Source organism: Dermacentor variabilis, chromosome 2 (assembly GCF_050947875.1).
Source record: "Dermacentor variabilis isolate Ectoservices chromosome 2, ASM5094787v1, whole genome shotgun sequence".
NCBI lineage: Eukaryota > Metazoa > Arthropoda > Arachnida > Ixodida > Ixodidae > Dermacentor > Dermacentor variabilis.
The window spans coordinates 199,506,839-199,531,104 of record NC_134569.1 but is presented as its reverse complement, the minus strand read 5'-3'; the positions used below and the strand labels follow the sequence as shown (position 1 = coordinate 199,531,104).

The 24,266-nt window shown below is 43.6% G+C and overlaps 1 protein-coding gene across 1 annotated transcript in view; it reads left to right on the top strand.

Moving 5' to 3' along the window:
* Nucleotides 1-24,266, top strand: part of l(1)G0289 (plexin domain containing lethal (1) G0289) — a 97,839-nt gene that overhangs the window by 16,229 nt on the left and 57,344 nt on the right. Inside the window, exons 2-4 of the mRNA XM_075682536.1 lie at nucleotides 6,216-6,703; nucleotides 16,540-16,677; nucleotides 19,560-19,629. Of these exons, the coding sequence (XP_075538651.1) occupies nucleotides 6,216-6,703; nucleotides 16,540-16,677; nucleotides 19,560-19,629 (696 nt within the window). The remainder of the gene's footprint in view (nucleotides 1-6,215; nucleotides 6,704-16,539; nucleotides 16,678-19,559; nucleotides 19,630-24,266) is intronic.

Genomic DNA, 24,266 nt, shown 5'->3' with positions numbered 1-24,266 from the left:
GCTCATTAGTGCAATAAAAGAAACTAATCATCCACATGGTGGAGCACTTGACCAGTGTTTATCCTTTGCGACTTATTTGGATATATATCATCATATTAATATGGTGCATCAATAAAATAAACAGGTCCAAACAATCCTCCAAGTATTGCTGTAGTCATTGCTGAGCATTTTCTGTATTTTCTGGTAGCCATGAAGTGACTGAACAATGAAACAATCTATACTGAAGTGTCACAGTTGCTCCCTATATTCATCATGTCTCCCACTACAGGTGGAAACCAGCAGAGCAAGCTGGAGCAGCCAATAGTCTTCAGCACATGCAACAAACTCTTTGGTCTTTTGAAAAGTTTAGCAGAGAAGCCACAAAGCAATGTTGTGAAAAGAAGCACATGGAATGTTTTGTTGACTGTTGAGCTACGGTGATTTGCAAGATGCCACTTTCCTGTGGACATTCTTACACCAGTACAAAGTGTACAAAACAAACTCCTAACAGCAATATACAGGGGGTCCCAGCTAACTTTCACCAAGGTTAGAAAATGTGCCCAAGCCCTATAGGAGTATGTGACCGGACGTACATGGTTGGCTATTGTATGGCGCAAGCAACACGTCTTTTTATTCCGCTTGATTGCGTAATTAGTCAAGCTTAATGAGCCACTTTCGATTAACTTTAGGGCAAAACTTCCTATGAAAAAGTTGTAGAGTGCTTACAGTAACATCTAATTTAGCAGCTTCTAGCTTCCTACTCGTTACGTAATAATTTTTTTCTGTGTCCTAAAGAAATCTTGCATAATGTGAAAAAAAAGTATGTGACTTGTCCGCTTGTGCGCTGCGATTGCAGTGCTCTCAAACCTGCCACTTATGAACAAACAACACATGCTGCCACTTCAAAAGTGACAGGGCAGCGGCGCAGGCGTTGACTGGATGATTTAGTGATATGCTTTCTTCGTGGTACTTCATAATAGTGATAAGCGGATCAGGCTGGACATCAGGCTAAAAGTTATATTCCTTGATGTGCGGCATGTTTGAGAGCACTGCAATCGCGGCACGCAAGCGTGCATATTACATGCCTTCTTTCATATTTCGCAGACTTTATTTGAAGCACAGAAGAAATTGTGACATAACAAATAGGAAGTTGTTCCTGGAATGCTCTACAACTTTCCCATTGAAACTTCTGGCCTAGAGTTAATAATTGTTTAGTTCGTTAATTCAAGTTGATCTTTTATGCAGTTAAGCAAAATACAAGAAATAGTGTGACTTGCTCTATACAATAGCCAATAACACGCATTGGTTGCATCCGTTTAGAGTCCTTTGCATATATTTAAACCTTGGCTAAAGTTAGCTGGGACACCCTGTATATTGTAGCCCATTCGTTTCAGAGGCGACATATCTTACTCAGATTGATTGTTACAGCGGTTGTAAAATTGGTACATTTCCATGTTTCACTTAGCAGTGCAGCTTCTTGGGCGAGTTGGTATTGCATATTGAGCAAGGGGTGGGCTTTTCCTATGGGTCTTTGTGTGCTCTCACTCAGTCCTTGTGTTCTAGTACACATCTCCTGCGCCAAGTGCTTTTCACATTCATTTCAGTGGGAAAATGGCCTATGGTAAAAGCTACCTCCTGCATTTGGTGCTGCAGAAGTTTCTTGCCTGTAAAGCTTTCTCTGTAAGTGGACACAGACAAAAGCAGAGCATAAAGCTTGTCAAAGAGCAAGCACACACACATGCTGCAAGCTGTGCCATGTAATTCACAGCAGGAAACGCAGGCAGACCCCATTGCACCATGCAGGAAACGTTGCACGAGACGTCTGCCTGTTGAAGGGAGTGCTTAGTGACGAAGCTGTGCAAGCTGTGCGATGTTCTCCGATTATGCCAGGATGTAACACTCTTTTATTTTTTTTAGTTACATTTATTACTCGTAGTCTACAGAAGTGGCCTATCTGAAGCATGCAAAAATCATTAAAGCTCCCGGGGAATGACTGCCTTGTTGGTTGTTTGCTGGCTGTAGTTGGCAGGGTATGAGCTGACTGGCACTTTACACTTGAGCTGTTTCATATGAAAGGATGTGTGTATGTGATATGTTTGTCGTCAGGGGCAAAGAGACACATAAAAAGAAATTACATAAAACTTGCAACCATATTACATTAGCTTCCAAACTCTCTACCACATGGCTCATTCAAAATATGCAACAGCCCCTTCCCCCTGTTGGTTCGTTGTGACAAAGGGTTTTGTCATTCTTTTATCTTGGCGGCATTAGAAAGCAAAAAATTGCAGATGCGACGCACATCTTGGAACCTAGTGAAGCTTTCATGAAGTGGTTAATCAAATGCTATAAATATGTCGAATTTCATTCCTGTGTCTTTAGCATAAGGGAAACTGGCGTGTGCATGTGGTCTCATGCACTAGTACACACAATGTAACACACCACAATCACTTCCAGAGAGCTATCATATTTACCTGGTTCGAACTGTCCCCTGAATGTAACGCACACGCTATTTCCGAGGGCCTAAAGAAAAAAAAGAAATAATAATAATAATAATAATAATAAATAAATAAAAGTGCACCTGAATATTATACTGGTGTCACAGGGCATCTCCAATCTGGATTGCAATTCTTAACTGCAATTGGCTCCCTCCCGTAGCTTGAGAAAAAAAGCCAATCGTGACCCAAATATTCAATCCCAACTGGGCCCGATCGCGATCAAAAATGCACCATAGGACACCCATATAACATGCTGCCGATTTTTGAACATAAAGATATCGTATGCCCCCACGTGCGTGATTATTAAAAGTGACATGTGCAGAATTTACCCTCACAGACGGATGTTTTTTTTATTGAGCTTTCATAATGAAAGCGGCGCATTGTCGTTGCCATTTGTGAGCCATTGGCCACAAATATCAACCACACAGGAATGGTATTCTCGAATGATTACTTCATATATTGCTGTCACTTTTACAAGAGACTGCATTGGATTTGATGAAGTATATGGCCGACAGCGTTCCTGGCACTGTGCGCAGATGGTGAGCTTGTTAGAGCAGCCATAAGGTCCCTAGATAAAACAAGTTTTCAAGGTAGCTCCACTTCTCCTTTCCTGCTGGTTTCTTCCACCCCGAACTGCACTGGAATGCCCCCTGAGAAGGGTAAAAACTAATGAGGGCATGCATAAAAAAGGGAATGTTTGGTGTGAGTTATCACGCAGAATATAAACATGTATGTTTTGATAGAAGCAGTTGCATAGTTAAAAGTATAAGGTACAGTATAGGAAAAAGCATAATGCATGATGCTCAACTAGCGACGTTGTGCATGTTTTATATTTTATACCACTAACCGTGGCGCCTTGCATGCGCCTGCTTTGATCTAAATTCACGAACGTTACTTTCTCTCCACTCTGACGGCAAGAAATAAAATATGAAATCAGCCATAGCTTAGCCTCACTTCATGCTGAAGGCAGCACGTTAGATATAATTTGGCATCGTTATTCAGATCAGCTTTCTTTTGCTCTTTTAGGCCTACACAGATGATGCCAAGGTACAAAAGAGGTTTTAAATTAACCTAGCAGATGGCAACACAGCTGATGATGCGTTGACGAGGTGGAACGCTTTAAAAGCCTAATGGTTGATTGCATTATTATTCTCTACTCTGACATTGTACGGTATGCGATGACGGTGAAATGCCAACTAGATGCCGAGCAGACGATGCAGCGTGGGTGAGCATATTCAGAAGGATGTTTGCCCCTGTTGTCGGCTGAGCAAACCTGAAGGAACTGCTCAGAAAAAATGCACTGCAAATCAGACAAAGCCCCAGCATTCAAGTAAACGCGGCCTATGTTATAGTGCAAGAACATTTGTTGTGCTACATCACCGACTGTGGCATCTGGCTGTGTGTTCACAATGAGGGCCTGGTGAGGCCATACAACTGTTTCGGGGCTCCAACGTGGGTGGCGTTTCACTCTAAAAAAAATTAAATGAACAAAAAAAAGACCTTGCCTTCAATGAAGTATACTCTAAGTGGCGTTTAGCAGAGGCAAGTATGCAAGATATGGAAATGCGGGTGCTTGCAGAAGTTGAGTATAATTCATATGTCAGCTACCATGCCCCATTTCATGTTGCGCAATGACGGACATTGCGGGCACTTGGGACACGACACCAGTCGGTAGCAGGCAGCAAAACGCAGATGAAAAAATTTTGATGCATTTGCGTTCCTCGTTGTCCGAGGCCCCAGTAACTTTTACAGAGCTGGAAGGAGCTTCTCACGCAGATTATTACAGCGCCGTGTACTTTCTTATGCCAGATGCCATAGCGCACTCTAAAACATTGTCCTATGTCTTGTCTACGAACTACGCCTTTTCTTCCGGCAAACATCCGACCAGATGTTTAGCGTATGCGCATTAGTTTTGAACCTTTAGCAATATAATAGATATCACCTTAGCACATCACGTGAAAACGATGTGCCAATCAAAGGCTCAAATGACGTTGAAAAAAGAGAGTAAGTGCGAGAGTGAGGAGGAGGGTGCAAAGAACAGTGACTGTTGCTACCTTGTACATTTTTTTTGTCTGGGGACTTTAAGCACCAGAAATGCTATGGACCGATTACGCTGACTCATTCGATGCCAAGTCACGTGAAATCTGGCAGAAGTGATGGTATCTCTGAAAGTTATTGGCCAAGAATACCTCTCCAGGGCATAGTCGAGCACCATACTAGCAGCCACTTTGGTAAAAACGTGCTCTGTCGCTGATTCTGCATCTGACGGCTCTGGTGAATGGCTGTTGCCAGTGCTATGAATTCATTTTGGTTTCGTATCTGATTGTAACGTGCAGGCAAGTTTTGGACCCATTCTCTTGGAAGAAAGTTGCACATTAGATTCAGATAAATACAGTAGTCGGAATTGGCACGGTAGAAGTATATGTGCGATCGGGGTTACAACATTGGGCCGCTGTTCAGGGGGACCAAGGTTCGATACCCCCTCAGGCACATAATTCAAATTTTTTTTCAAATTGTGAGCTATTGGGCAAGACAGCAACACCTAGCAGGCATGTTCAGAAAAGTCTGGGAGAGTGTGCTTAAAATATTTTACTGAAAAAGATAGTGCGATTCTTTCTGTGCACCTTTTTACATGCACTTGTATGGGGTGCAATCATGCCTATATATATGTATATATATATATATGTATATATATATATATGTATATATATATATGTATATATATATATGTATATATATATATATGTATATATATATATGTATATATATATATGTATATATATATATGTATATATATATATATATGTATATGTATATATATGTATATATATATATGTATATGTATATATATGTATATATATATATGTATATATATATATGTATATATATATATGTATATGTATATATATGTATATATGTATATATATATGTATATATATATATATATATATATGTATATATATATATATATATATGTATATATATGTATATATATATATATATATGTATATATATGTATATATATATATATATATGTATATATGTATATGTATATATATATATATGTATATATGTATATGTATATATATATATATATGTATATATATATATATGTATATATATATATGTATATATATATGTATATATGTATGTATGTATATATGTATGTATGTATATGTATGTATGTATATGCTAGTTAATTGTACTTGTTCTTTTCCTCCACCGCATGTTTGCTATGCATACATGCCTGCGCATGCTGCCTTGTGTGGCAGCTGGCCAAATGTGGCCGGCTGCCACTGGCCACATTTTGCCTGGTTTTCACCCAACTATCTTTCTGGAAACAAAATTGTGATTTATTGATTGATTGAAATTTGTTATATGATATACGTGCATCAAAAAACAGGCACGTGCAGCTCCAAAGAGCACAAACATTTTTCAGTTGCGAATTTAAAACAAAATGGGTGTCAGATGCTGTATTAGTTTGTGAAGATAGGATGTTACCTGCCCTCATTAGTTAAAGCTTTTTCAAGAAATGGACAAGGGCTCTTAAAGGTATAGCCTGTATTTACATACAGCAACAGAAGGACATGAATTTTTGCATTGAGTGGAAGTTTTTAGCTGCATTGCAGTATTGAGCTTTTTATTATAATTCAGCTGTTTTTCTTTTTTTCTTTCGTCTAAGTCATTTTTGCAGCCCAGTGATGGCAAAGCTTTAACAAGCAATGTTTGTTCCTTTTGCAGCCGTGCATTATGATGTGTCTGGTGGTGGTGCTGCGAAAATGTCACGTGAGGACATCGTGCCGCTCCACCGTGTCCGGCGGGGCTCCGGTGCCACTGAAGTCACCAAGAAGCCGACGCTGGACAACAAAAAGATGCCTACCAAGGCACCCTTCGTAAAAACGCCAGAGCTGTCCAAGAAGGAATCTTCAGTAGTCGAAGGCATGGTGCCGACCGCAGTTCCGGCACAAGCCGCTGGAGTCCCACTGACCACAGCTGTTCCACAGCCGGCACCGCAGCAGCATCTGGTGCCTAATGCTACCACTGAATCCCCTGCTGTGCCCCCTAGTGCCCCTGCTGTGCCCGCAGTTGTGCATGCCAGTGCTGAGGCAGGCAATGTGTCGACGACTCAGGTGACACCCCTGGTGACATCCTTCCTCAGTGAAGAGGAGCTGGAGAGCCTGGTTGAATCGGGCAATGTGACACTGCCACCGGGATACCAGAACCAGACGGTGAGAGCCAAACACCTGCTGAAGCCGTTATCTTGGATCAGTCACTCATGCGGGTACATTCGGTTTCATATGCAGCACACTCCAGTGCTATTCTTGCTGTAAGCAAGAGTATCAAACAGAAATCAGCCACCAAGTCTTAGTGTATGTGACAACCATAGAAAGTGCATAACGAGAACGAGGTAAAAGTGGGAGCCAACGTTTCGACAAGTAGACTTGTCTTTTGCAAGGCGACATATGCTTTCCTCGACACAGCATATAAAAAGTTAGTCATTGCCTTGAATTTCGATCTCTCACCTTCCCTGTGTTAACCATACGAAGTAGAAGGCAATGAAGCCAGAGAAAGCATAAAGGTAGGTAATTACGCCTAATTGAAATGTAGAAATAGTAAGGTAAAGGTAAATGAAAGTGGATGAAAAGATAACTAGCCACTGGCAGGGACCAAACCCGCACCTTCGGCATTAGGTGTGCCAATTCAGCTACTGCGGCAGCCATCCTCCAACCCACTTTCTCAGCTATTCCTGTGTTTTACAAGATTAGCCCTAGCAGTGTTACCCAGTGTTGCACACAGCCAAGGCAGTGAAGGCGAAATATCTGCTTACCACAGGTGTCGTGTAGTGCATGAGCTTAGGAGCAGGCAACTGAGCAATAAACCTTCATATGCCGACTCATGGCATCAAGGCTGCCAAATTCATGCTTCAGGCATCTCAGCATTCTTCTTGCTCAGCAGGGTATGTGGCTCACTGTGCTTTACTATGTGACATGAGGAACAGGGGACGTAGTGCTGTTTGGGAAATTCAAGGGGAGGAGGGCTGTAACAGGATGTCGGTGCCTCGACTGTATAGACATGGGCACTTGGGGGCATCATGTCTTTACTTTTGCCCATCCTTTCTGATCCATTCGGCAGCTAAGCGAGGTAAAGTGCTCATAGCATTCCCTCTTACAGATTGGCCCCACTGCGTCTGCCTCTGATTGTTTCTTTAGTTGCACACATTAGGAGTAGCTCCCAGAACCAATCATCTGGGATGGTTGATCTGCCGTTCATTGCTTGTTAAGGTTGTGCTTGCCATAGCTTTTCAGCAGCTAATTTGCATGTGAAGGAACAAGGTGCATTTTCATTAAGGGACTCTGGCAATTTTCTTTTGTCCACTGACCTTACTAAAATTTTAAATATATGTTCTCTTTTGCACTCTTCACCTAATAATATGGCGGCAAGTAATTTAGCTTTGCTGAAAATGAATTTTAAAAATTGGTTGCGTGTTTCCAACTCATGCCTACGAATGTGACTTTTTACTGGCCACTCTGTGTTTGTGATGTCGGAGACTACACATCCGCTTCGCCCAGAAACGATGAAGCGGGCACCTTTTTCTATGAGACGAGGATCGACAGTCATCGTTTTGACAGACCTTATAACCGGTGCTTCTCTTCTTGCGACGGCACGATGCGTTGAGCTTGGGCACGTCAGCTGCCTCGCGCGGCGGCGGCTGGCCAAAAGCAAATGATGATCCTTTAGCGCTCATACTAAGGCTGACATCATCTCTGTCTTGTTCGAAGTTCCCTGTGTCATCAGGAAACATCATCAGCTTTGCTTTTCTGGCATTAGCGCCACATGTACTGCGAGTTTACATTACTTCAATGTAGGGCCTGACGTCATTGACTCGTCATGACTTCACATGAAGCAGCTACCTGTTTCATTATCGGTACCTCGTTTATTGGTTAAAATTATTGATGAGTTTATAAGCAAATTGAACCACCCTACCAGTGGCACGACTGTCATTGCCACTTGGAAATGAGAGTATCATAATATGGGGAAAGTAACACCGGAGTTGCCCTTTCGCATTGGTGCCACTTACACCTGATGAGCAGTTAGTGATTTTAACCTAACTGTGGGTACTGGAGAATTACTATACAATAGGCCTACTCTTAAAGCTGAATTTGAAGATAAGCTGAGCTGTTAGGAACTTGGATTTGGTTTCCTGACCCTCCTAGGACTCCCTGGCATTTCTGTACATTTTGATAGATGTTGGCTTTAATCTTATTCAAAACTAATTTGGATGCAACAGTGTAGAATTCACACAGTAGTGGAAGCTCGATACACTCACAACCGTGGTAAAAGCATATTTTGCCTCCTGATTTTCAGAACCTTGACACTAATTTGTGATTCTGTATTGCTGTATTATCACACACGATGAAAAGCATCTGTGAAGTACGTTTCGAATACTCAGAGATGATGGGGCGTATGGGGGAGGGGGGACAATTCAAGAAGTACTAACGTGCAAACCTGTCAAACACTTATGTAGTATTTGTTGCTGTGATTATGCAAATTAAAAACACTTTTTAATTCTTCAAACCTGAAGAGAATTGCTTTTTCCACATTCAGAGAGATGTGGCTGTCGCCATTTAACCATGCTACAATCGCCGACCGTTTATTCGGACCTTACGGGGACTGCGGAAATGTCTGAATAAACAGGTGTCCGAAAAAGCAGAGAAAAAGAAAGAAATCCTTTATTTTCACGCACTTATTCGGGCTCGGCAGTAGGCTTGAAGAAATCGTGAATGAGCCATTGCACGCTGTTCTGTTTACACGCAATCAGATAAGCCTGAATCTCGGAGAGGGTCGTACGGTCACTATAGGCGGCTGAAAGCGGTCACTGCTTGTACACACTCCGAATGCGACGGCAGCGTAGCACATGGTGCGTCATCTTCCAACTCAGAGTCATCGTCCGGCGGTGAAGCAGAAACCTGACGAATGATCTCGCCATCCTCGAGTTCTGCGCATGTCAGTACAGCAGTGTCAGCACCCGTGAAACTGTCAGATGAGATGATGTTTCCGTATGCCGCGTTGGATCACTGCAACCTCGGCGCAGCACACAACGCAAACATTACCACGCCGTCACGCCGACACCAGTCGCACAAACGAAAAACGTGGCCTACTCGCAGCGTTGTGCATTTAAAAACAAACCAGCTGCTGGATTGTTTTGGCATGGCTTACTAAGCTGAGACCGGAACTGCTGTGGCCACGAACCAGGCAGAAACGATGATGAGTGGCGATTTGCAGTAGCGCCACTTCATGGGGCAGAAAGGAGGCTTCATTCAAAACAAAAATGGCGTTCAGCAAGTCGAACCATGCACGGGTCAGAGTCGGTGCATGGTGCTCTCGATCGAGTTGGCTCAAGGAGTATCTGAAAAATCAGACGAGCAGTTGCAAGTTGTCCGAACTTTCGGCAGTTGTTATACATTATGGTCTATGTGGAGAATGGCGGTACAGCGAAGCAGACCGAATAATCGAGCATGTCTAAATTTTCGGAGTCCGAAAAAATCAGTTGGCGACTATATTTAAAGAGGAAGAATTTCATAATAGAGTCGATCCTTAATATATCGAACCCGGATATATCGAATTATTGCCCATATCTAACAGTTGAAAAATCCCCTTGGGAATCCCATGTAAGAGTATCGTGGTATTGCTTGCGTTTATGGAATTCCCGTGCACCGTCATATCGATGTATCGAACTCCATGCTGAGCTGCGCCCCAGCAAGTGCGCTTCTCTCACCATACCCCACCCCTGCAAGTGCCCTTCTCCCATCGCATCCCACCCCCGCAAGTGTGCTTCTCCTCGCGAAGCTCTCGCGATGTTCCCCCGATCTCACGCGTGCCGCCCCGCACTCTGAGAAAGGGGCGCGTGGGTAAATGGCACATGATGAGGAGCACTTGGAGTGCGATTGGGTGTGAAAAGGAACAGGGTGTCTACCACCCGGGAAAACCGGGAATTCTCAGGGATTTTGAGTAGTCTGGAAAAAGTCAGGGAAAACTCAGGGAATTTGGGCCTCTATCAGGGAAAATTAGCGGCAATTTTATTGGAAGGGTCGAAGTCGCGGTAATGCTGGCTCGAGAAACAGACAGGAATTGCAATGAATCGTCTTTGACGCCCTGTCGTCGGCTGGATGAGTTGCCAGTGTGCAGTCAACGACCGACTTTCCGGATTCCCGATAATTTGGACGGCTTCGCGGCACCGCCATGTACCCCATAGTCAACGTATCAGAACGTGTGAAATTTCGGACGCAAGAACCCTTTGCCGTCCGATTTTCCGGACGTTTTGCCGTGACCGCAGGTCCGAAACGGCAATAATCAAAGGTACCACCGCTGCCATTTTGATTACTTCGCCACCTCAAACCGGCACTCTCGCACGCAGATTCGCTGGCAGCTGTTGCCACCACTGCGGCAACGCTAGGCCTAACTGCTTCGACGTTCGCTATGAAGCTTCTTGCCCTTGGGTGCCGAGTTTTTTATTGAAAGAATTAGCTGCTGTCAGCAATGGCACGGACACCGCTTTTGTGGTCCTCGCGATTGGCTCAGAAACTTAGAAAACACGGTGCGTTGCATAATGCCGGTTCCCGAAAGTCAGCTTCGCCTCTGCACAGAAACGTTACATGGTGAAGCATACGCAAAAGTATTGCAGTGAAGCATAACAAGCGTGGGAAGGGGCTATTGCCACGGAAAACAGTATGTATTCCTTAATTATACACACGTGCACCCGGTATTTCCTGTCACAGTACGAGCGCCGATATGCCTAATATGTGTACCGACAGGCCTTCAGAGCGTTTTCGAACGTGCCTGTGGCGGTTTGAGCCCCTAAGGGCAGTAAATGACACGCATTTACTTTTTTCCAACTGGCCGACTTTTCGAATGTTTTCGCGACCCCTAGGGAGTTCTAAAAATTGGCCGTGGACTGTGCAACTGAACAGGATGCTTCAAATGGTCCTTGGGGCGAACGAGTGGCAGAAGGAGGACAAGAACAGAAATGATGTAGGCATTGAGGAATAAACAGGAAAGGAAGCTTGCTGCTGCCGTTTTGAAGGAGCTTGAGCTCAAAAAACACAGTTTTGGCTGATGCCGAGATGCAGGTGTCCCGCATCCAAACCAAAATAAACTCTTTAAAGCAGTGAAACACAACACTCAGGCGTCGTGCGCGGGCTGAGAGTATGTCAGGACAGTTGAGGTTGACTTACGAGCGGTTGAGAGAGAATCTCAATTGTGACAGAGTTCGGGCCTCATACCACTGAGCTTGCTGTCAGTTGATAGAAATAGCTCATCTTTGAATATATTTGCTTCTATGTGCATCTCCTTTTTATTTGTATTTGTGAATGTCCGACTTATTTGCAATTTTTTTCGAAGACACTTTATTTGCTGTGCATTTTACTAACCCCTGCCTTCTATTCTCTTTTTGAATAACATAAACACTACTCCTTAGTATTCAAATTGGATTAAGTCGCTTTTTAATTTTTTTCATGTGCTTACTCGAGAGTGACAGCATCAGGCAATATGGTTTCAGCCCGTCTTTACATAAAACATAGTTCTGCATCACTCAGGGGAATGGGCAAAGGCACTCAGGGAAAACCTGGAAAACTCAGGGAATTTGGAAATGTAAACTTGGTAGACACCCTGGGGAAGCGGGAGGGAGAAACCATGCTGACCGCAGGTGCCCGTTTCCTGTGTTTTGGTTGGCTGGCGCAGCGAGACGAACGAGGTCAGTGCAGCTTCGGCTTGTGGTAGTGCAGAGATGCGGAGCGGTGCGTCCTTCGATTCGCTTTGTTCATTTTATTCACGAGGCCAACGTGAAGGCTTGAGATTCATGTGGTGCAGTGCGTTTTTCTTTCCGCTTTTGGCATGTGTTCCGGAGCCATGCTGGTTGCTTGGCTGAGGCTTGGAACGACGTCAAGAAAAGCACAATTGTGAACTGCTTCCGCAAAGCAGGCTTTGTGGTAGCTGCAGACGACGGATGTCTTGACAGTGAAGATGCTGACGCTGGATGCCTGGACAGTGAATTTCACGAGCTCTCGGCATTCCCAGGCGCCATCCCAGGCGGCGTTACAGCACGCGATTTCTTCAGCGCTGACGATGGTGTGCAAGCTATAGCGGATCGCGCTGATGCGGAGATTGTGGCTGACATCATGGGTGACGAGGCTGCACGCTCGAGCAGCGGCGAAGGTTCCGATGAAGAGGACCAACCACCATGCACTGCAGCTGAACTTGCATCAGCTTTCAGAGTCATTCGCCGCTGTTGGGGCACAATGGAAGGAGCTGGCCTTTCGCATTTGGACACTGTCAACAAGCTTGAGGACAGGTTAATGAACTTCATGGTGCAGAAGAAAAAGCAAGCAAATGTCAGATTTTTTTCCTCCAAAATAAAGTGCTCTAGTCATCGCGCTGTGTTGTTTTTTTTATGCGCCTTGGAGGCACAGATTGGTAAGTTCCCGTTAGTCACGACATTGGGAAACTGGCTTGAGATGTGTGGAGTTGTTAGAGAAGCTTTTGACATATATATTTTATATTTCGAATTATCGATATATCGAACTATTTAGCGATCCCCTTTGAGTTCGATATATCTGGGATTGACTGTAGTCAACAGTAGAAATTGATCTGAAAAGCCATTATGTCGTGAATTGGCTCTCAGGAGATAATAATCGAGGTAAAATGAACTGCTTCATCTTGGGCTAGCTTGCTAAATGAATACTGACATTTAATTTTTGACTCGATTTACGTAAAAAATCTGCAACCCCCATTTTTGTTTTGCACATCATCGCGGCAGCTGCAATTCTCACCTCGCTGGTTTCTTTGCAGCACAGCCACGATACCAGATGCCACTTTTGTATTTGCGTCGCTCAACTGTGGCTCTCAGTGCACATTCTGGGAGCGTCTAAATTTACTGGTGCACAGCCAAATATTTGTGAATGAATGAGAGTTTGATGCCAATAAATAATGGATATACTTGCCAGGATTGGACGGCTAGTCTGAATTATCAAATTTTCCAAATGAGGGTTAAATTAACATGTTCTTACTATATTGCTTTCTACAAATCAGCTTTAGTTTTGGTGCCCATAAGGTGTACGAGTCATGATGGTATGCTATGTTCACCCTCCCTTGCAGTGATGGCTAGAGACACATGGTATCGAGAGACAGGTGTTCAGCTGTCTTGTGTGTTTTTAGTTAGCAACATCATCATCACTTTACTTATTTCTACGTGGCATCAACAAATATTCCTCTGACTCGCCGTGATTGCTCAGTGGCTATGGTGTTAGGCTGCTGAGCACGAGGTCGCGGGATCGAATCCAGGCCACGGCGGCTGCATTTCGATGGGGGCGAAATGCGAATACGCCCGTGTACTTAGGTTTAGGTGCACATTAAAGAACCCCAGGTGGTCGAAATTTACGGAGTCCTCCACTACGGCGTGCCTCATAATCGAAAAGTGGTTTTGGCATGTAAAACCCCACAATTTAATTAAATATTGCTCTGTCATGGCAATGTGATAATGCCAATGATGCCAGGGAGGCATTTTCAGACAGCTTTAGTATTAAATTAAGATATCTTATGTATCCCAGCCCTCGTGCTTGCTAAATCTTATTGTTTTACGTGCAAGAAGTGTGTGGTATAGTTTCTAGAACTTCGAAAATATTTGTCAGTGCTCCCTCTACACAAATGCAGTGTTGCACCACCCAGCACACTGCAACTCTGAGGAACTGAGAAGGACCCTAAGGCCCTGCAGCCCTGACAAAATAGCTCAAGTGGAAGAGGAAGTAAATAGCCAGAGCAAGTGTCCTGCCTTATTGATAAATTCAAAATTTAACTGAACAGCTTCACATTAAATACAGAAACATAGCCTTATGAAAGCACCCGTACGATTAGCTCGGAATACATTGAACGCCTTCATTGCGCAAAATATGACCACTGTATCAGAAGTTCATTATACTTCTTTCTTTCAAAATGAACGATTTAGAACTCGGCAAGGTGCAGAAGAGACACCTTGCTTATTTGCACGAATCAAATGTGCAGATGTTTTCTGGAAAAATGAGTGAAAATTGCCTGCTCATTACAACGGAATGAGAAATGAAAACAGCGTTCGCGGCCTTGGCAACAGCCTATCATCATAGCCGGCAGAGCACATTTTCTTAAAGTGTGCCGTGGGTTATTTCTGTTCTAGACTATGATCACTTATGAAGATGCTATCGCTTGCATGAGATTTCGCTCAACTCTTAGCGAATCGGTCATCGTGCACATGTACCAGCATTACTGGCGCTATGCCAAGCTCACTTTCTGTACAGAGTGTCAGAAACGCTCTCTGCGGCATATTTTAACAAGTCCAGTGCTGAGTCACGCAAAATTTTCTGAAAGTGATAGTAGTATCTATAAGTGATAGCTCGATAAACCTCCTTGTTTGCTTAATATCTGTGGCCAATGAAGTGCAGATGACTGTGTTGATGCACCGCTTTCACTATGAAAGCTCATTTAAAGAAAGTTTTCCTGCTGTGAAAATTCTGCATCTCTCATTTTATTCGTTCGTGAATGGGTGGACACAAAGACAACCTCTAGAGTTTCTGCCCGCAATGCCAGTACCAATTGCTCCCCAAGCAGACGGACTCTAATGCTGCCGGTCGCCTCCTTTCCTGTCAAAGCAACCGTGTGCCCTTTTGTGTTGACGTCCATTCATCCAGTGTTTGTGCTCAAACTTCAGCAAGCGTGGCCTCGTGATCTCATAAGCTTCGTGCACAGTATACTACTGTCTCTCTCAAGTGCCACAACAGCCTCGAAAGCACGAAACACATAGACCAGCCTGTAAAATTGCTTCTTTCAGAAAAATTTACAGATGAGACAAGTGCTACAGTGTGCACAGTCAAATCTGGCATTTTTCAGCTCGCATGCCTTCTTTTGATACGTCTTGTGATAAATTGAGTGGCCGTTACATACACAGCGATAAAGTTTAGTAAGCTTCGTGCATGTGGCCGCATTTACTTAATGCTCTCTCCTTTTGGGAAGAAGCACGCTGCAGGACCAGCTGATAAAAAACCTTTGTTGTGGTTAAGTGGGTGCGCTTTTTGAGGGCTGCAGTAGCACTGCGTAGCTGAGGTTGTGAGGTCTTCGTTGTAATAGGGCACACATTACGTTCAGGTGCAATTTTATTTTCTTAAGCGCGCAACATTTGGGTGCACGTTGGACTCTGGGGCACATTAGAACCGTGCAAGTATGATGAATGCAAAAATGACGTGCCCTACATTTACTGGCATGCATTGGTTAGCTCCGCTTAAGTAGTTTTCACTTGACAACAGTACTGTACAAGTTTTTCAAGCTGTAGGTGCAGTTGTAGATAAAGCCTCTGGCATTTACAAAATGCTTAAGTGAGCTATGAAGCTGCAGGCAGACAATTCGGCAGACATTGGGCAATCCCCGTCTCGTCATACCTTTCCCTGCTCGTCGAGGAACTGCCACTCTACGCTACATTCCATTCGTTGTAACTGAACAGAGCAGGGCACTGTGTCATTATAATTGGGCACTTCTCTCATAGACTCCTTTTGATTGTTGAGAAACTATTTGTAACCCGCCGTGGTTGCTCAGTGGCTATGGTGTTGGGCTGCTGAGCACGAGGTCACGGGATCGAATCCCGGCCACGGCGGCCGCATTTCGATGGGGGCGAAATGCGAAAACACCTGTGTGCTTAGATTTAGGTGCACGTTAAAGAACCCCAGGTGGTCGAAATTTCCGGAGTCCTCCACTACGGCGTGCCTCATAATCAGAAAGTGGTTTTGGCACGTAAAACCCCAAATATTATTAAACTATTTGTAGAAGCCGGAAAACTGCTCTGAGGTCATTATATGTGGGCTCGACTATATAGTTATATTTTACTATATTATTTCACCGCTACAGCTCAGTGTCTTTGCCTTGCAAAGTGAGATGTCACACTCTACCAAAGGGTTAAGTAGTGTTTGCTGTGTTAACACTTGCTGTTTGGGCTACACTTTATTCTCTGCATTGTCATGAAAACATGGTCTGCCCTGCCTTCTGCTTGCAGGATCACCATGACTATTACAACACCACTTTCTACATGGACCCAGCAACTGTGCGGAGCCTTTGGACAGACATGGACGCGCTGCCCAGTGAGCATGTCATCACCCATGACATGCTTTCTGTGTCGCACCGACGGGCAGCCGTAAGTTGCTTGGCATCATTTCCAAGTGTATGTCTACTAGTGCCAAGCATCGACTGTCAATTTTAACCGAAATAATGGAAAACGTTTCAGTTATTTGTTCTGAAGGCGTCATTCCACTCTGCCAGCGGCTGAGTGCGGCCACGCGAGCTCTATATTGAAAGTGATTTGTGATGAGTACAGAGTATAGGTGTGCCAAGGGCTCATAACTTCGTGTGCACTGTGTTCTTGCAGCTTGGTTAGCATTGTAGCAAGAGGCAGCACGAAGGTCAATTTGCTTGCTGCTGTGCTTCCTCATGCTAGCGTTTTGACACCGAGTGTGTGCGGTCATTGAGTGAGATGTGTTCACGTTTGCCTGGGCATGCAGACACTATGCTTGCTAATGTTGCTAGTAAGTAAACGTTTGCAATTACTATGGCCGGTAAAACTACTATCTTTACTTCGTATAGCTGTCTAATAATTTGCTATAGCAATTGATACTTCGCCTTTCAGGTGAAACTGCGACTTTTTTTCATAATTACCAATGCCAAGGGCCTTGTGCAGAGGCTTCTTATAGTATTTCAGTTTGCCAGAGTACACTGTCCACCCAAACGAAATGAGACAGCCCGGAGAGGAAAAAGTGGGCAAAACACTGTTGAGGCCTGAAATGAAATCAAGGAAAAGGGAAGATTTGTGACTGACAGGTCTCCCTAGTCATCTAAGCTGTTACTATTAGTGCTTCACACTTCCAGTAGAACTCCAAGTTTATCTCGTCCAGCAGTACTTTGGTTGGTCGCTCAAGATGATTTGAAATGCAAGGCTGCAATGGCCACTGCAAACTTTTTGTACAGCAATTGTCTCTGTCGAAAGTACAACTTGACAAGATAGGCGTACAAAGTGAAGCAGGAGAGTATCATTCTCATTGGAGACATTTATGAAAACTTCTAACGTGTAAAAAAGAATTTCCCCACACTTTATGCCTCTCACCTTTCATGAGTTTGTTGCAAAATTAGTTCGAGGCACTGATGATGGCAAAATATTTTGTCTGTGAAAAGCGTGAGAGTGACAAGATAGAAGTCATGGCTTGAAACTTTTTTCAAGCCACCTCACGATTTATCTTCACGATTTATTGAGTCTGATTTATTTATCGATAACCCTTTCAGAGTCGATTTTTTTCGACATATGCGACCGCCCAGGGTCAATTCTTTTAATTTGCACGTTCCAATTTTCCTGAGGAACCTATTTCGAAAAAAAATTTACCGCAATTTTTCTAGAGTGACCATAAAGTGAGAAAAACATATTTTGCGTTGGTATATATGTACTGTTTATTCATGAATAACAACAATAAAAAAGGAAATAAACTTATAAGAATTAGAATTTGATACATCGTTACACACATAGTTCAAGGCTTAAAAAATGCGCACACTAGAATACTTTGCAAGTCTCAAATGTTCCTGCTCTTACACTAATATTTACGTCCATAGTGTAATCGAACTGCCTAGGCGAGTGCGCTCAAGAAAACTGTGTGTTTGTGTGCCCGTCAAAAAAGCAAAACATGTGACAAACTTCCGCCTGTTTTCATCTTATCGCCAACCAGAGGCAATTAGTTTTCCCCAGTCTCCAAAAAAAAAATAAAGAAAAGAAAAGGATACGCATGCTCGGCGGCGCCCTTCTTATGCGCACCCCTGTGAGCACTAAACAAGCGAGAAACAGGCAGTCGCCCTTTGAGCGATTAGTAACGAGATAGCCATCAGTTTTGTGAGCGCAAGATGCTGAAACTGCCCGTGGAACAAAACCCAAACTGTTGCCCACCTGCGCGAGCACCAATGCGTGCGCCGGAGCAAACTGGCGCTAAAACAAGCCATGCAACGAAAACCGAGAGAGGGAGGCACGAGGAAAAAATTCTGTGTTCCCACATATTGGCAGCACATGCCAGGAAAGAAAAAGTTAGGAAATATGTGCACTTTTAAACGTACAGATGCCGCTGTAAATATATGGTATCGACCATTTTGGACTTGTTTGTGGCGCCGTATATTTACGTGATTGGCCCTGAAAGGGTTAATAGTTGATCGATAATAAGTCAATTAATTTATTCAATTATCGTGTCCTCATGATTTATCGAACTGCAAGGGGACGTCGGTTTTGTGGGTTTGTTCCTGTCCAAGATTGAGAGACGTTAGGCGAAGGACAATGTGACAGCATATCCAGCAGAAATTAAGATGTAGTGGTGGCCATTCCCTTTCCAATTTCTTGGTAACCTGCGAGCGTTGTGGAGCACTACTCCGTGATCATGGTAGGAATCCACAACAGGTGTTTGTAGTTTGTTATATAGTTGACGACCGATAATTCGTACTCCACGGCATACGTAAAAAAGTCTGAACTATCGACTGTCCGAAAAAAACGAATGTATACAAAAAAGATTATCTTATTTATGTTTCAAGGTCCCTGTGCAAAGAAGTGGTTGATTCATTGCTGCATGCACTTCCACTTACGTGCAACCAAGTTGTTTTTGTCGCATTAGCCAGTCAAGATGAGTTGATCTTGCTGGATTGATTTGTTTGTGTCATCCTTCTCCCTTCCTTTCTTGCGGTGATGTATATATCTGCTCTCGTGCAATAAACATTCAGTTAGTGCTGTGTCCTGTCTTTTTCTTTTGTCGACTTTACCTGTTAAGTCTATGCAGGGCCATTGATGGTGCTGCTGCGAAGCTGTCCAAATTACTGAGCATGTCTGGATTATCGGTGTCCAACTTATAGATTCGCAACTGTGCTTGGCCAGAGTGATAATTTAAGCTTGATTTGCCATTTGCTTCAGCTTTGAGTGGCAGTTTATTTCCATACATTGAAGAGAGATTTTACTGAGTACCTTAAGGTATTGTGTTTTTATCTTCTTGTTTGTGCTTATAGACGGTGAACTTGAGTTTCGACTTCCCCTTCTATGGTCACCCAGTGCGGAACATCACCATCGCCACTGGAGGTGAGGCACCACATTTGTCACCACAGACATAGATGAGGACAGTGAAAGAAGACTAAGACACACGATCGTTCGTGTGTGTCTTCTTTCACCGTCCTCGTCTGGTTGTGCGCTTGAATGTCTTTTGTCATGTCTTACCAACACACCCAAACAGCCATGTTACAGGCATAGAAGTGCTGTTCAAGGACTACCGTCAGTATACCCTCACTCCACCAAGTATCTTGACTTAATGTTGGTGCCTCAGACATTGCATATAAATTGACTTTGACACATTGCACGAGGGGTCATTTTTACAGTTATATGATAACAAAAATGTCACATCATAATGAAAGGTTCACATTTCTTGGAATTAGTTGATAGGCAGGTGGTTACAGTGGTTTAATTAATTTTTTTCGTAATCCTAAGACCTTGCTTCATCATGGCAAACATTTACGAAGACATATGCAGCATCATTGGAGAAAATCGCACTCTGTTATTGGGTTGTCTTCCAAAATGTTACGACAGAACCCATCTCACGATGACTGTTGACGGTAATGTGATTAGTGTTTGAGTTTGTAGTGACACACCACATTTACAAAGTCATATTTGTTTAATATCTGTAGTGATCTTTCTGAGATTTCCATTGCTTTGGCTATACACAACATGCTCTGCTATCGTCCCACTTCTCTTTAACATTCCCTTGCCAAGGGCGCCCATGAGCATGGCGGGATGACGGCTACTGTATGACTCGATGTTGTGGAGACGATGGAATGACGAAGAAAAAATGATTTCGATGGATCAACAAAAACGATATGACGATTCCTAAATGATGAAAGTAGTACAACAACAACAGCATGACGACTACATGGGGATGATATGATGATGACAAACAGATGATGAAGCTGGAATAATAACGGCACAACCACCATGTCGGTATGACAATGGATGCGTGACAGTAGCTGTCTCACAGCAATGCAGTGACAATGGTTGCATCAGAACGGTGGCATAATCATGATTGGAGTACCACAGCATGATTACAGTAGAATGATGTTGATGGATTGACAAAGGCAGTATGACAGTGGCATGATTCTACTGAAGTGCTACGGTGGTAAAAGAACAGCGTGACCAAGATGGTATTATGACAGTGGTGTGACGATAACCATGATGACAGTGGTGTCACGAGAGTCAGATGCTGAAGTTAGAATGACAACAACAGAACAACCATGACGACAATATGACATGAGTGCATGGTAACGACGGCATGACCATGGTGGAAGGACAATGGGACGACGGCAAGTGTACGACGACAATGGCGTGATGATAACTGTACAACAATGATGACGGGATGATGACGGCATAACGAGTTGAATGACGGCAGTGACACGACTCGATGGCAAGATGAGGACGGTATGACAACAGATGCATGATAGCGACTGTCTGAGGACGATGCAGTGATGATTGTGGCATCACTGCATCATGGTGAGGTTTTTTTATTTTGTTTGTTTCTTTTCTGGCTTTTTCTTTGTGTGTGCAGAACATGTAATGCACAGGTTATATAACCGTTGGACCATTAGGGTTGCCGAGTGCATACCAAGAGAAGGGAAGCACAGTCGAGGACAGCAGAAGACTAGGTGGGGCACTGAAATTAGGAAACTCGCAGGCGCTAGTTGGAATCGGTTGGCGCAGGAGAGGGGTAATTGGAGATGCAGGAAGAGGCCTTTGTTATGCAGTGGACATAAAATAGGCTGATGATGATGATGAACGTGCCACGTTCATTCTACGTCATCATCGCTGCTAGCCATCAAATTCCTCGTTGCAGCACACACACAAAACATCTGCCGTTGCCCCCTCCAACGTCGGACGTTTTTCTCATCAATGCCCAAGTCCTACCTGGCTTGAATGTTTGACAATGCCCCCGCGGCTAGCACCCATTTCGTTTGAAAGAGGCACTAAAGTAACGTCGCCCGTTTGGTGCCATTACAATAATGCCATCTAGCCACCATAGCGACGTCGCTTGGGTACTTCAGTTGGCTACTGGCGTTGCTAGTAGCAGCAGTAATACTGACTTTTCTAGATGGTGCTAGCTATGCACCATATTTATCAATTTCAATGAAAGACTGGTGTGTTTTTAAAAATCCTCGAATCTAAGCCGACCCTAGATTTTAGCATATGATTATTTGGAGAGAAATATCAACTTAGTTTTGAATAAATACGTTTTTTTTTCTTCCTTTCTTTCTTTCTTTCTTTCTATTTTTGCTTCAGACTTTTGGGCGTCGGTTTAGAATCTGGGCTGGTCTAGATTGTAGTAAATACGGTACTTGGCAGTCTAAGCTGGTAGACAACTTGCCACTGTGTTGGCGTGAGAGGCTAGATAGATAGGCTCAAAACACATGAAGTATGCAAAGAATGCTAATCGCATTAAAATGGGCTTTGGGAGGTGCTATCGCACTGTTTATGGCATGGCCTTCCGTTGACACAGTGCTTCCATCTTGGTATCGACATAAACAATAGAGATTAGAGCTTCAGATAGCCGCTGTGCCTTATTTCTGCATGCAGAAATAATAATATAAATGAAAGGAAAAAAAGAATGAGCGCTAAAAGGGGAAACCAGCATAGCGATTCGTTGCTGTAGTCGTGTAGAGTGCAGGGAGTGCTCCTATTGGCTGACACGGACTTCAATAATTGGTGTGCGTGTTTCGCACACTTTTGGCAGCAGCAGGCTGCACACATCATGTGTTCTAACGTTGACATTTCAATATCTGCCCGGTTATCATGAGTTTCTTTCGTTGCTGCGACCTAGCTGCCGTTGCCTGATGGTGATAAGGACATGATTTGAGTAAAATAAGGCTATCTACTTACTTTTCTTTGCTGCAGTGAAGCAACTTCGTATCATGCATACTGATGGGTGCAAAGGTACAAAAGTTTTCAGTTGTCTGTGGGCGCCCAAGACAATGGAAGGCGTGGGGTATTCTGCGTGATGGATGGAAGCGAATGGTGCCAATCTTGCTGACACTGCAATACTGGTTGCATGAGGTTGCTGGCTCACGATAATGTTTCAAGGCATTTGAAACAGCCGAGAAGCTTTGTGTTACTGCTAAAGAAAGCCAAGGATTGCATAGAAATAGGTGGAGTGGCATAGCCCGCCCTGGCAATAGGAATGCAACCTGCACATTGGCGAGGCCTCTTTGCTGGCCTGATAGCAGCCAGTGCACGGCGTTGCCACCTCTACCACTGTGCCGGTGTCTCGCCAACTCCGCCAGGGATCATGAAGCAGCTCAGTTGTTCGTATCATCTGCCGTGCCGAAAAAGCAGTTCACAGCATTCGAGATTTAGAACTTTAGGACTTGAAAAATTTGTGTAATCTTGAAATTCGTAACAGGCGTGATCATATCACCAAGATTCTACTGTATATCGAACTCGCCGAGAAATAAAACGGTTTAATTTCAATACAGGTCGACCCATGTATTCTTAGAAAAACAAGAAACGTTAAACATAACAAATCTTTGTTTACCATAATCTTGGCTACTAAATTTTGTTGGTCAATTCCACAAGCTGCATCCTGGTCGGATGCTTTGCAGGCATCCTCCGAATCCTAAACGATTCCGTTCTCCAAGCCATCCGTGTGTTCCATATGCAGCATTTCTCAAAGCCAGTTGGGATGATCTCCAGACTCTGTAGAACAGATGTGATGGAGGAACTATGCTAGCTTGGCACTTTTGCCAGCTTTGGTAACGAATGCAGGTCGATAACTCATTTTGGGTAACATGTTCAAGAAATAAGGTCGACCTGTATTCAAGTAAATGCGGTAGGAAGATGCAAAATGAGTACATATTTGCCTGGTCCAAATGTGCGTCCACTTTTTTATGGCTCAATGGGCACCGAATTCAAACATGCACCCGATTTCATAACAAGAAAAAGTTGCATGCCTCCGAAAAAATGAAGAAACATGCGTAATTTACATTCACACAATTTATTCATGCTTTGTCTGTTGGCACTGTCAGACAGCTCTTTATTGCTGTCTACGGAGCACACATCCTCCATGCAGTTCGTTACATTATTTCACATTTCACAATGACTCCACAACGATCGCCAACAGGATGGTGGCTCATGCCTTGGCTAACAACTTGCTAGTTGGTGCTGTGGCGCGCGAAAGTCTCCAGAATGCCATAATTATGGGATGCAGATCTCTTGATTTTAGCTTAGCAAGTAAAATATGCTACCTTCCTCATGGAATTAATTTTTGTAATAAAGGTGACATGTCATCATTGCCCTGTTATAGTTGCCAACCTACACAGGAACTTGTTCTGTCGCTGTCTTTTGAGGACAATGCCAATGTTGCTTGCTCTGACCATAGGCTGTTGCCAACACCATAAATGCAGTTTCAGTTTCATTTTGACATATCTAGTTCAGTTTTTCTATCGTAATAAATGTATAACTCTGTCTACTAATTGGAAACGAAATGCTGGTGCTGCCAAGTCCTTGCAGGTTTCTCCTTCTATCATTGTGTTGTGTAAACAGTTCTTGAGGCTGTGCCACTGCTCCCAAAGGAATGACAGCAGCCGTGCTACACCCATCATTGCAACAAGCTTTTATATTGCCATGACCTCAAGAGCGTAAGGCACAACCCTTTGTCACCCATCTCAAAAGCCATGCTATCTGTG